The sequence below is a fragment of the Aptenodytes forsteri genome, unplaced genomic scaffold, assembly GCF_000699145.1.
Source record: "Aptenodytes forsteri isolate BGI_AS27 unplaced genomic scaffold, ASM69914v1 Scaffold55, whole genome shotgun sequence".
NCBI lineage: Eukaryota > Metazoa > Chordata > Aves > Sphenisciformes > Spheniscidae > Aptenodytes > Aptenodytes forsteri.
In genome coordinates this window covers 11,059,237-11,071,269 of record NW_008796063.1, presented here as the reverse complement: position 1 = coordinate 11,071,269, position 12,033 = coordinate 11,059,237, and the positions used below count along the sequence as shown (strand labels likewise).

The window sequence follows — 12,033 nt, the reverse complement described above, 5'->3', positions numbered from 1 at the left end:
GGCGTGCGATCCCCCCCCGCCCTTGCAGCTGGGACCGGGGAGGGGGCGTGCTGCGCCCCCGTACAGCCGGGCCCCGCAGGGAGCTGGGCGGCTGCAGGCACCCGGCCCCGGGGCTGGCGGTGGGCTTCAGCCCGGCTGGCAGCGGATCCCCCGGCAAGCTTGGAAGTTTGACGGTGGTTTTTCTCTTCTCGTTTCCCGGCTCAGGGGTGCGCCGAGGTTTTTAAGCTGACTCACAGCCCCAAGTAGGTCAGTATCTGCTCAGCTGGAGCCTGTCTCTGTCGGTGGCTGTTCTTATCGATAACCCATCTGGGAGGTTCCAGCGGAGTTTTTGGGCTGCCAAAGTGCTGGTTATTGCTCTGGGAGGAGGGCGTGGGGGACGGGGGCTTCTATTTAAACCGGACTTGATGGATGGCAGACTGTATTTGCAACGTAAACAAAAAAGAAAACCCAAACTAAGCTCTGCATTTAAATTTAGGGCCTAAATTCTGAAAGCATCTCCTTGAACTAGAGCTTGGGCTTTTAGCTTCACAGCGTCTCTGGGAAGACTTGCCAGAGGCCTTTTGCATTACTCCCACTTTAAGACCTGGCCTTAATGAGCGAGAATTCATCGGAGTTAACTGCCAGGCTTGGAAGCCCTGACGCTCTCTTGGGAACAAGTACGTCAAACCGAGTAACTAGCAGCTCCTGAGCTCCCCAGGTTGCAGGGTGGGTGCTGCGCCTTCAACGTGGGCTTTGCTCCACCAGTGGATGGATGCGTGCCCTGCCCACGCTGGCTGGACCCGGCTGTGCCGCCGGCAGCGTGTGCCAGGTGGGCAAGTCAAGCGGGAGTGGGTGTTACCTGGGGTTTGTGGAGCCAACTCGCTCGGTATCGTGTGGAGCCACAAATTTGCTGGGAATCCAAAAATTATCTGTGTGTGGGGTATGTAAAAAGTGAATGTAGTGTTTCTTCTTAGGAGGCAAGGCAGGGACGTTCATCTGAGTGTTTATGTGCAGTTGTTTTTGAGTGACAGCCATGTTTGAAATAAGAATTTTCCACTCTTCTCTGTAATAAAAAGAGTAAAACAAAACGCTATGGAGAAAACATATGAAGCACCCCTTTTCTGAGGGAACCTACTGTTAAAACTGTGCTGCTGCCTGCTTGCCTTCAGTCTCCAGAACGTATGCATTTATGTGATGACATTAACACTTCCCATCTGCAAACCCTTTTCTCTTGGCGACTCAAGCTGCACTAACGAACCGCTCCAGAAAGCCGAAGCGTGTGATTCAAAGGCTGCTGATGTTCTGCTCTCCCCAGCCCTCTCTGCTTCAGGCATGAAGTCAGGAGGGACGCGTTACAAAACGGAGTGAAAATGAAGTTGTCGGGCATTAATTTTGGAGCAGACCTGCGTGTGTTGCAGTGGTCCTGAAAGGATCTGTTAGTGCTAGGGGAGGGCAGGGATTACGCATTGCTTGGGGAGCTTCCTTGAGCGGAACAGGGTCTGAGAACGCACCCTTGTAAGAGCAGCGCTGGGCGTGCGTGAGAGCGCTTCTGGCCTGCTCGCTGACTGGGAGGCTGGAAAGGTGCAGCTTAGCTGCAGATGGGAATTCAGAACGAGTTTTATACTTTGTGGATGTTTTCTCATTCCTTTGTTTAAATTACATTTTGGAAAACATTTCCTTATGCGGTATAGCATGTTTGTTTTGCGAGAATTGTGAATTAAACACGCAAAGAGGCTTTGGGATCATGGCCAAGGTTAGAAATGGTTCATAGGAAGAAAGCATTTTAAGTATGTGAATAATTCCTTTGACTTGAAGTTGAGGTTGTGTGTTTTCTTTTGTTTTTTGTTTTTTCCAGTTAGTGTCTAGCATGCAAACAAACATGCAGTATATATATCTCTTGTGACTGATAGCATCCGAAAGAAAAGTGCTTCATGTTAGGGAGCAGTTAAAGAGCAATTGATTTTTTTTTTTTTCCTATCAAGGAATAGTAAGGGGGTTTTTTGTTTGTTTTGTTCTTTTTTTGAAAGGACTCTTCTGCTCCAGAGGAACGCTCGGCAGGTATGGATGCTTTTCTCAATACTACGTGCCTTCACCGTCAAATACCTAGTGCATGCCTACACTGTTGTGCCTTGGGGTTTTCTTTGCAGCACTGTGTTTAATTTTACTACCATCTCCCCTCCTTACCTCCCTTCCCTCATGAGCAAGTGAGACGGTGGAGGTAGAAAAAGTTCTGGGCAGGACAGTTGTACCAGAGGGACCTTACAGCTCCTGCTGCCGTGGGCCTGGGCTTGCAGCAGCAGCAACAGCAGCATGCCCCAGTCAGAACCTGGATCTCGGTTTTGCAGCCTTGTTGGTGCCGTCGGCCTGTGGAGCTGCAGGGGGGCTGTCCGTGTTGGCTGCCGCCAGCCTGTGGGGCCTCTTCAGTCTAAAGCAGGCTCTTATCAGGGGTGGGCAGGACTGACCCGTTTTGGGAGAGTGGGGCAGGCTGATTACGAGCGTGGTGACCCCTCCCTTTGGCACTGATGGAGGTGGCCAAGCACCTTAGGGCTAGAGTCAGTGGTGCAAAATGAAACAGCAGCTGAGCCAGCACAGTTCAGACCAAGAGTCACCTTCGGTGGTGTGCGAGGGCCTTGGGCGTTAAGACAACTGATTTCTGACTTGCAGAGGCTGACGCCTCCTTCCCTGCACATGTATGGACCCATGCCTGAGTTGCAGGGCCCCAGCAATGGAAGACCTTGTCCTCTTTGTTTCCCTTCCTTTTTTTTTTTGTGGCAGAGCCTCTTAGGGCTTGGTTGTTTCTTTAAGAACTGAGTATCTGAGAGTTGAACAGTGGAGCCCAGGTTATTTGCATCTGGAATTAGATTTGCTTCTTGGATCTGATTAAACATTTAACCAAAAGCAAATAGGGAAGCACTGCTGTTGCATCAAGGCAGCCCGTGAGCAAGAAACCTGCCTGCAGTGCGTGCCTGGTACCTGGCCAGGCAGGGAGCCTTGCCTTCCACGCAGAGAGCCTGTCTTCTCTCCATGCACTGTGCAGGATGTGATTTTCCCCAAGTAATGAACCAGATACGTCTGTTGTAGCGGAGTGTGTATTTCTGTATTTCTCTTCCCCCCCCCCCCCCCCCCCCTTCTTTTTTGTCTTTTGGCTGTAACATGGCCTTTTGTGCTTTTTTTGCAAAGTCACTGTCCCAGGCTGACCTTTGTCCAGCTGTTCCCTCTCCATTCTGCTTTCCTGCCCCTTGAAATCTTCGCTCCAATCGAGGTACAGCGCTTTGCCCGCAGGAGCACATCTCTGGGAGCAAAGTGTCCCATCCTTCTTTGGTGCAGCTGTAAGGCACCAAGAGCCTTCCGTGCTGTGGGGCACAAGGTGACACAGCCAGGCACTAACGCTCTGTCCCGTGGTGGCTTCTCTCCTCTTCCTCTGAAGGAGGCAGGCTGGGCTGTCCATACCCTTCCTTCTCGGGGGCTGTGGGCTGGGGGACCTGCTGTGCTCTGGTCCGGTTGTTCCCCTCTCTGGGCTAACCTGAGGTTTTGGGGTCCCCAGGTCCAGCACAGCTGCGAGCTGTCTTCCTGCACACGGAGCACGAGCGGAGGAAGTCGAAGACGGTCACACAAGCCGACATGAAGGTGGAATTACTCCCAGCCCTCACAGACAACTACATGTACCTCCTCATCGATGAGGAAACGAAGGAGGCTGCAATAGTTGATCCTGTGCAGCCCCAGAAGGTAATGCTGTCTGCTGCCCTTGTGAAGCGGGGTGCTCGCTGCTCTGCGGCCCTGGGAGATCCTTCCAGGCTGGCACATCCATGAGAGAATTAGTCACATGCTGACTGAGCATGGGGGAAAGGCAGGAAATACTGGCCATGCATAGGTACGGACAAAGCTTCAAAGGGACTCTGCTTCTGGGCTCAGGCAGCTTGTCCCTGACTTCAAGGGTTATTGACCTGATTTTGGGTTTTTGCCCTTAGTTTGATGTAGTGCAGAAAAGAGGAAATGGGACTGAGGGCTTAGTCATGGCTAGCTGGATCAGAGACCTCGTGTCCTGACCTGTAACTACAACTTGGAGAGGGATGAGCTCTCTGCAGAGTTGCTGGTGTGGCTCTCGAACCTTGGAGCAGTTGTGTCCAGGTTACGCCAGGCACCAGGTGTGCTCTTAAGTCATTTCATGCGAGTTGTAATGCTCTTGCTGTGCCCTGTGCCTGCAGGTTTTGGATGCAGTCAAAAAGCACGGCGTGAAGCTGACCACCGTCCTGACCACACATCATCACTGGTAACTGTCTGCTCTAGTGAGATCCCTCTTTCCTCTGCATAAACAGAAGCAGTCGAGAATTGTTGCTTTTCTGGATCAAGTTGGTCTTCTCTAAGCAGGAGCTTAGGTGTGAGGAGAAGGATCAGAGCTTAGGAAGTGTTCCCTTCGGCTTGCTATGACCAGAAGCATTGTCTAGACTGCTCTGCGTGTCAGTGCCTTTAACCTTTAAAATGCTGACTTCTTCCAGGTGGCCAGTGAAATAAATGTGTGTGAAGGCAGCTGTGGAGTGCAGGAGGGAGCACGCTCACACTGAGGTGCTAAGACATGCCTGTAAGGCGTGCTACTCACAGTCAGCAGTTGTGGGAGGATTACCTGGGTTGCAGATTAACTCTGCCAGGGACGTAATGATGAATGTTTTGCTGTAGGAGTTCTGCAGTGCTGAACCTGAGTAACCTCTCCCGTGGGTCATAGTGGAGCCACCTCTGTGGCTGGAGAGCCAGCCCTGATCTGGCAGGACCAGCACCGCGAGCGAATGCTGAGCTGTTTGGACATCTGTGTGCCTGCGCCATGGTGTCTTGTGGGACACTGAATTACATACCTCCCAGTTATCCCAATCTCTCCCTGTGTCCTAGTTTGACTGTGAGCCCCTAAGGCTGATGTTTCCCAACTAGGTATGAACCAGGGGGGGGTTGTTCCCCCCTCTCCCTGCCCTAGTTACTGGAGAAATTATCTCCATTCGTGTTGATGTGGCATATCCTTTGATATGAGGACAGTGTTACGTACTGGGAGAATAGCTGATCAGAAGTGATTCCTGGAGGTTACCATTGCAATGTGAGTTACAATAAATTTGTCTTTATCCCTGCCCAAATCCATTTTTCTGACCTTCCAGGGACCACGCTGGAGGAAATGAGAAGCTCGTAAAGATGGAGACAGGGTTGCGTGTGTATGGGGGAGACAGCAGAGTTGGAGCACTGACACAGAAAGTGTCTCACCTTACATCACTCAAGGTAAAGGGAGTGAGCTGCAGGACTCGGTTGGGGCATCTCCCGTTTGTGTCACAGCTTTAGAGCCGGACCGGTGTGGTCCAACTTGAGTTAACATTGTGGTCACGGCTCTTTTACCTCTTAACATCTCTCAGATGTAGTTGATAGTTTAACTACAGCTTTCGCCCTTTTCCAGCCCTGTGAACCATAACCCCTCTGTCTCATTTTGGCCGGTGAGACTTTGTTGATGAGAACATTGGCATGGCTCAGACACCTGCATTGCCTGGGGCGTGCTGGGTGTCCGCGTGCTCCCTGAGAGCTGCCTTAACTGGGGTTGTCGACGTGTGAAAGGACAGGGCTTATGCTCTGCCTAGTTAGCACTGAACAAACGCAAGTGGTCCTTTCTGAGCGATGGCTGAAATACAGGGTGAAGAGAAAGTGGGCCAGCAGTGCTAGCTGCCTGCATTGCTTTTCCAGAGCTACAGCAGCAAACCTCGTTGGAACCTAGCTGTTTGTTTACGTACGAGCTGGCAGATGACATAAACTGCTGTGAAATGTGCAGGCTGGCGTGAATGTCGCCGCTAGTCTTGCGGTGCACCTTTGAGAGGGGCAGCAGCAAAGAAGGGAGCACAGAAATACATGGGAAGGTGTGCAAATTAGGGCTGTGGGGGAAACGTCCCCTTGGCCTCATGAATGTGTTTAATCCTTCCCTTTTCGTGAGCGTCATCCACTTCTTCCCTTCAGCTTCATTTTTGTTTGGAGCTTTTTACACTTGATTAACTTTGTTTAGGATTTTGTGTTGCTCTGGATCTGTTTGCTCTTGCTGCCAACCAGACGCTGAGTCACTCTGCATGTAAATGAAAGAATCTGGCAGTTCTCTTTGTCGCAACACCTGCTAGGAGGAAACAGCTCCCTTCCAAGCCCCTGCCGTAAAACTCTCTTGCTGGACTCTCCCAGGAGCGGAGCTGATGTTTACTGGCCAGCTATGTGAGAATTTGCCTGTAGGACCATTGTAATAGTTGCGATTCTTTTCTAACCATACAAATGCTAGCAAACAGTAGCTAAAGCTCTAGTCTTCTGCCTTCTTCTCAGGTGGGATCTCTTAATGTGAAATGCCTCTGTACGCCGTGTCACACTTCTGGACACATCTGTTATTATGTGACTAAGCCAAATAGCTCCGAGCCACCTGCTGTTTTTACAGGTGAGGAGTTGGGAGGTTACATTGCCGGCAGTCTGTGTTGCAAAGAAATAAGCTACCCCTCTGCCTGTGTGCTCCTGACTCTGGATGTGCATTCGTCCCTTACTGCCAGCGCAGCTGATTAACTTCCACATCTTGCCCCCTTACCGAGTGCTACCAAGTAGTAATTGTAGATGAAACTGGTGAAACCCCTCTGGGTTTGTAAACCAGTGCTGGACACCCTGCAAGCAACGTCAAGAGTGAGCCCTGGATGAGTCCTACATCTAGCATTTTCTTTCTTGAAACAAGAGCTGTTGGTTTACTGTCTCAGGCCAAACTGTGGCTTGATTCCAAAACCTGTTGCTTTTCCATATATCTGTTCCCAGATCTGTAAAAAAAAAAAAAACAAAACCCAAAAAAACCCAAACAAAAAAAACGGAGAGAAAAGAAAGGGGGGGAGTAAGAGAGGACTGGTGCTCCATCTCTGACAGCCAGGTTCTGGATCCTCTTTTGGAGAGTAGGGTTCCCCCTTCCCTGAGACTGCGCCCAGTCTCCCCAGACTGCCATGTCATCCCTCTCCTGACGGGCGTTCTCCAGAGCTTGCACCAGCTGCTGCATGGAAGAAGTCACGGCTTAGGCAAGATTTTAGGGAGCTCTGGGGAGAAAATGCAGAGGCGACTCATCTTTGTTCAACTTCATACCAAAGAGGACAAGTGTTCCTTGTCCACTCTAGAAAGGACAAGAGGGGACAGCAGACTGCCCACAGGTAGGGAAGCGCTGGCATGGTTTGCCTGGCGAGGCTGTGGGGTCTCCTGCATTAGAAGTTGCGTTCGCCGCGTGGGTTTATGTAGCACTGAGCCCGTGTAGGGCAGCAGTGTAGCCTGGCTCTCCCCGTGCCTTCTGCTGAGCTGCAGCGAGGACAGTGATGGCAGGACTGGGCCCGCGGGGACCGTGGGCTCACGCTTTGGTGTGAGGAGCCTTGTCCTGATGCCGTGTCACGCCTCCCTTGCAGGTGACACGCTGTTTGTGGCCGGTTGTGGGAAATTCTTCGAGGGAACCCCGGAGGAAATGTACAGAGCGCTGATTGAGGTTTTGGGCAGCTTGGACCCCAAAACGGTATGAACCTCTCCTTTTGTGCTAGTACGTTAACCGGCCAGAAACTACCACAGACATCAAAGAAACTGTCGTCCTAATAATGCTGTTGTTCAAAGAGAGAATTTCTCATGTGTTGAAGGAATGAGTGCTTACATCAGGAATTGTCTTTGATGCTGAATAGCTGGAGTCCTCTGGGAAGGAAACACCTACCCCAAATACGTTTGTGCTTTGTGGGGAAAGAGTAGGGGCTGCTTATTAAAACAAAGGCTGGAGGGCTGGGACGCCTGGGCTCTTTCATCAGGCTTGCTGTTAAGCCGGCAGGTAGTACTGGCCAATAACTCCTGGCACTTCTCCTGTGTGCGTCTCCAGTGGAGAGTGTCGTGTGTCCTGGAGGGTTGACTCTCTTGTTCCTGCTGTGCCATAACATTGGTGATGGTACCTGGCACTCCACCTTTGTACCTTCGGAGTTACCCAGTGTCACTTTTCCTTTCTCTTCCTAGAGAGTTTACTGCGGTCACGAATACACGATCAACAATCTCAAGTTTGCTCGACACGTTGAACCCAATAATGTCACTGTCCAGGAAAAGCTTGCTTGGGCCAAGGTAAGCCGGACCGTCCTGTCCCTAGACTTGCTGGATGCTGTCATGGAGGCAGAGCCTCTCCGAGGAGGTAGAGGAGAGAGGACAGTGGTGGGGGGAAAGAGAGGCTGCGGGAAGGGAGTTCAGAGCCAGGACCTGCAGTCCTAGGGAGCAGTGCGTTGGGGAACAGGGTTTGTGTGTGGCCCAGAGAAGACGGTTTGCTGTCTGGTGGAGATGTGACCCTCCCTGGAAACTTCTTGGTGTAATTACAGGCTGATGTGTACGTCTGTCTGGGAGGGTCAGCCCTGTCCCGAGTCTCTCCCTGTGCACCTCAGTGCTTGTCTGTCTGGGTGTGTGCGTGGCCCTGGGAAGGGCCTGGCCTGAGGAGCAGCTCAGGCCGTTAGGTGCAGCACTAACCCTGTGTTGTTAATATACAGGACGTTTCTTGTTCACCAAAACTTTCCTCGTCAAGCAGAAATCTCTCCCTTGTAACAGGCAAAGTATGACAGTGGTGAGCCGACCATACCCTCCACCATCGCAGAAGAGTTTACGTACAACCCCTTCATGCGAGTGAGGTATGGAGGAGATGCGGGTGTGGGAACGGTCCTTGTGTTTGGAGGGGGGATGTAGGAAGGAGGAGGTCTCCAAAAAAAGAGCCGTAAGCTCAGAATTACTCTCCTGCCTCGCACGTTCCTGTTGTGATGCTTTCAAGACCCTCCTTAAAACACCTGCCTTCCAAGAACAAGTACAATAAAATGTACTTGCTGTCCTGGCAGAAGCTTGCTGCAGTGAAATTTGAAGGGTTGTGGTGAGCATCTCTGCCAGCGCTGAAGTCCCTGACTCAGGAGACAGAACAAGCTTTCTTGTGTAATTATGTTCCTTCATCAAGCAGAATTTGGCAGACGGGCGCGGCCAAAGATGCTGTTCAAGGCTCAGGAGTGTTTGTGATTTCCTCTTGCCAATGAGCGTTTAAACCAAGGGAGCTGATAAGCCTGTGCCAAAGCCCCGAGTCTTTGATCTTTAAGTGCAACATTTCCCCTTGATGCAGGCGAAACGTGATAGTAGCGACTTCATATATGAGATTTTATCTTGCAGTCTTTGCATTTGCTGTCCCCGGTGTTCCCTCCTGGCAGGGAGAAGACAGTTCAGCAGCACGCTGGAGAGACCGACCCCATCCGAACAATGGGGGCCATCAGGAAAGAGAAGGATAACTTCCGAGTCCCGAAGGACTGAGCACTCTGCCTGGATCACTTTAATGTCAGTTTAAGTGTAATTTAGACCATCCAGATGTTTTAGGAGTTGAACCTTCTGTTGTGGTTGAGACAGTCATATTTAGGTTTTTGTTTTGTTTTAATTAAGGAAAAAAAAGCACTTTGCCCTTGTTTAGATGTTCTACAGCATATTTATATTATGATGAAGAATATTTATCCTTCTATTGCTGGCTCTCAAACTGTCACGTGTGTCACATGCAGATCATTTTACAAGTGTTGGGTCATGGCTCAGAGTCTGGGGTGGGGAAGGGTCAAACCTTGAGGTCTAGGAAAAAGCTCTTGTTATTTTTGTAGGAGCCTGGTGTGAATGCAGACAGTGGGACTGGGGCCCGAGATGTCTTCATTTAAAACAGAGACAAAATGCAGTAACTACATTGCCAGCTGAAGATTGGAACTTTTCTTCCATGCTGCTACTTAAACAAACACTTCTGAGTCTGTCGCTTCGGGCTCCACTAAAACCAGTTCTCGGTGACAGACCTGATCTGCCACCGCCCCTTCAGGGCTTAGTTTGGCTCTGGGCCTGGCTCTGGGAGTGGCACACGGGGACTGTCCAGCTTTTCTCTTCTCTTCTCCTCTCTGACGTTCCCTGTCGTGGGCTGCAGTAACTTTTCCAGGCAGCATGCTGGCTTAGAGATTGCACTGTTGCTTATACCCTTTCACTCTTAACTTAAGCCTGTTCGCATGTACCTGCTTACTGCTCTTACGTGTGATCTGTATGTGACCTGTATTAGTACCACTCAAACGAAGAAGGGATTTGTCTGCTGGTTCAAAATCCTGAGAAGAAACTTACCTAGTGACTAACTGCGTGTCTAACAGCTGAGCAGCGATGAGGCTCCTCCAACAGATGCCTTGGTGCCCATAGCCAGAACAGCTGCTTTGTACCTTGCTGTGAGTAACGTGGCAAACGAGCATTTATTAGCTGGCTGCTGTTCCCCAGCGAGAGAGCAGCCGTGCTGGTGAGCGCTGGCAGTAGCCGTGCTGGGCCTGGGAGGCTCCAGCTTACGGGCCTGAGGTACAGCAGATGCTGTGCACTGGCGGGGTCGATCACCCAGCCTGCAGCCTCTGCCTGGTCCCCCCTCTCTGCTAGAAAGGCCACCGAGGTGATGTTATAAATGAGGTGAGGGTGTCCACATATCGCCAGATTAAACAGGGCTCAGATCTCCGACCCCCTGAGAAACCACGTTAGCGTGGCACGTTTCTTTTCCTTGGTTGGTCCATGGGGCTTAAAAGCCGCCTCTGTTCCTGGGCTAGCGTTGTATGACCCCAGCCTGCAGCCAGCTTGAAAACTGCGGAGAGGGAACTTCCCCTCACGCTGTTTTTCTGACAGGGAATAGCGTGTCGAACTTTGGGGGAAAATGAATCTAGATTTTCAGTGAGCGGGTCACCCCCTCCTGCGCTTTCCATCCTCCAGCTCGGTGTCTTTAAACAAGAGATGCGAGTGAAGGGTGGCAGGACCCAGCCTTGTGGGCTTGGCATCTGCGTCTTTAATGCATTTTCCTCCTAATTGTATTTTCTTCCTTGTTTCTTGGTCTCGGCTGCATACTGCAGATCTGCTCAAGTACAAGAGATTTTCAAACAAATGTTTTGCAGCTGAAACTAACAAAAGATTCAAACGATTTTGGTTCCAGTTTCTCCCCCTCTCCCCAGTTCATGTTGGTAAGTAATGCCACGATGGAGTCTGTAACCGCCTGAGCGTCACTGGTGTAACTTTGGTCTGCTGTTCCAACCAACGCGCTGAATGGCAGCGTGTGAGCGGGATTCGGGGTAGCACCATTTCTTTATTTGCTTTCAAAAGGTAAATTTTACGTAGTTCGGAAAGAAAAGTGGTACCTAAAACTTCACCGCCTCCTTAACTTGAATGCTGTGCTGCTACAACGGAGCATGACTGTACTGGTGGCTGTTTGACAAATGAGCAAATAAAGAGCAGCTGTAAACCGAGCATCGGTGGGGCGGTCTGGAAGGAGGGGGTTCTTTAACTCATGATTTTATTTATTTTTTTTGTGCTAGCAGTTGAAGTCAACCAACTGGAAGCATCTTTCTACCCAGTCCTGGGGTGGAGGGGAGCGGGTGGCGTTTTGGGAACCTCTGAGGCTTTATTCAAGGTCTTGGAGTTGCAACTCTGTTTTCCTTTTTAAAGAAGAACGGAGCAGGTTCAGCGCTTGTCTCCTCTTTGCTCAGGCAAGCGCTGTTCCCTCCTTCACGAGTGGTATTTGGGGGACCACGGTCAGCCCTGAACCGGGGCTTGTGCCCAGCTGGGGAAGGAGCCGGGGCAGGGCTCTGCTCCCGCCTGCCCGGCACCTTTGGTGCTTTTTGGGCCGGAGCGGTTGGGAGGCTGTCCCTGGAGCTCTGGCTCGGTCGTGCACGAGACCCTCCCAGGACCTCCCTGCTGCTAAACAGCAGCGCCAGTGTCTGGGACTCGTCCGTACCATCCTGCGTCGCCGATGTTCCCAGCGCCTGGTGGGAGCCGGCACCCCCCAACCCTCCCAGGGACGGGAGGGCCTCGGCCCTCTCGTTTTAGCACGTTGGCGGTGGGAGAGGCGGCTATTTTTGCATGCTGGCCCTTGACTTGCTGCTTTGGCGGGCAGCGCCTGGCTGGGCTGCGGCGAGGGCGAGGGGCCAGGCTGCGGTTTTGGGGCCTGAGGGGGGGACGCTGTCTGCCCCAGCCTTCCTCCTTGCCAGGCTTTGCCCCCCCCCTCCCCCC

At 51.5% G+C, this 12,033-nt stretch overlaps 1 protein-coding gene across 4 annotated transcripts in view; it reads left to right on the top strand.

Annotated features, from left to right (window-relative positions):
• The first annotated feature begins 201 nt into the window (after nt 1-201).
• HAGH (hydroxyacylglutathione hydrolase) overlaps nt 202-12,033 on the top strand; it is a 16,004-nt gene continuing 4,172 nt past the window's right edge. Inside the window, exons 1-10 of one of the 4 annotated variants that reach the window (XM_009286479.2) lie at nt 218-246; nt 2,007-2,037; nt 3,524-3,705; nt 4,185-4,249; nt 5,118-5,235; nt 6,304-6,412; nt 7,401-7,504; nt 7,984-8,085; nt 8,557-8,636; nt 9,195-11,271. In XM_009286479.2, the coding sequence (XP_009284754.1) occupies nt 3,601-3,705; nt 4,185-4,249; nt 5,118-5,235; nt 6,304-6,412; nt 7,401-7,504; nt 7,984-8,085; nt 8,557-8,636; nt 9,195-9,294 (783 nt within the window). In that variant the 5' untranslated portion in view covers nt 218-246; nt 2,007-2,037; nt 3,524-3,600 and the 3' untranslated portion in view covers nt 9,295-11,271. Of the gene's footprint in view, nt 247-2,006; nt 2,038-3,159; nt 3,242-3,523; nt 3,706-4,184; nt 4,250-5,117; nt 5,236-6,303; nt 6,413-7,400; nt 7,505-7,983; nt 8,086-8,556; nt 8,637-9,194; nt 11,272-12,033 lie in introns of those variants that run through there. The other 3 variants (XM_009286480.1, XM_019473978.1, XM_009286481.2) reach the window with 3 other exon arrangements.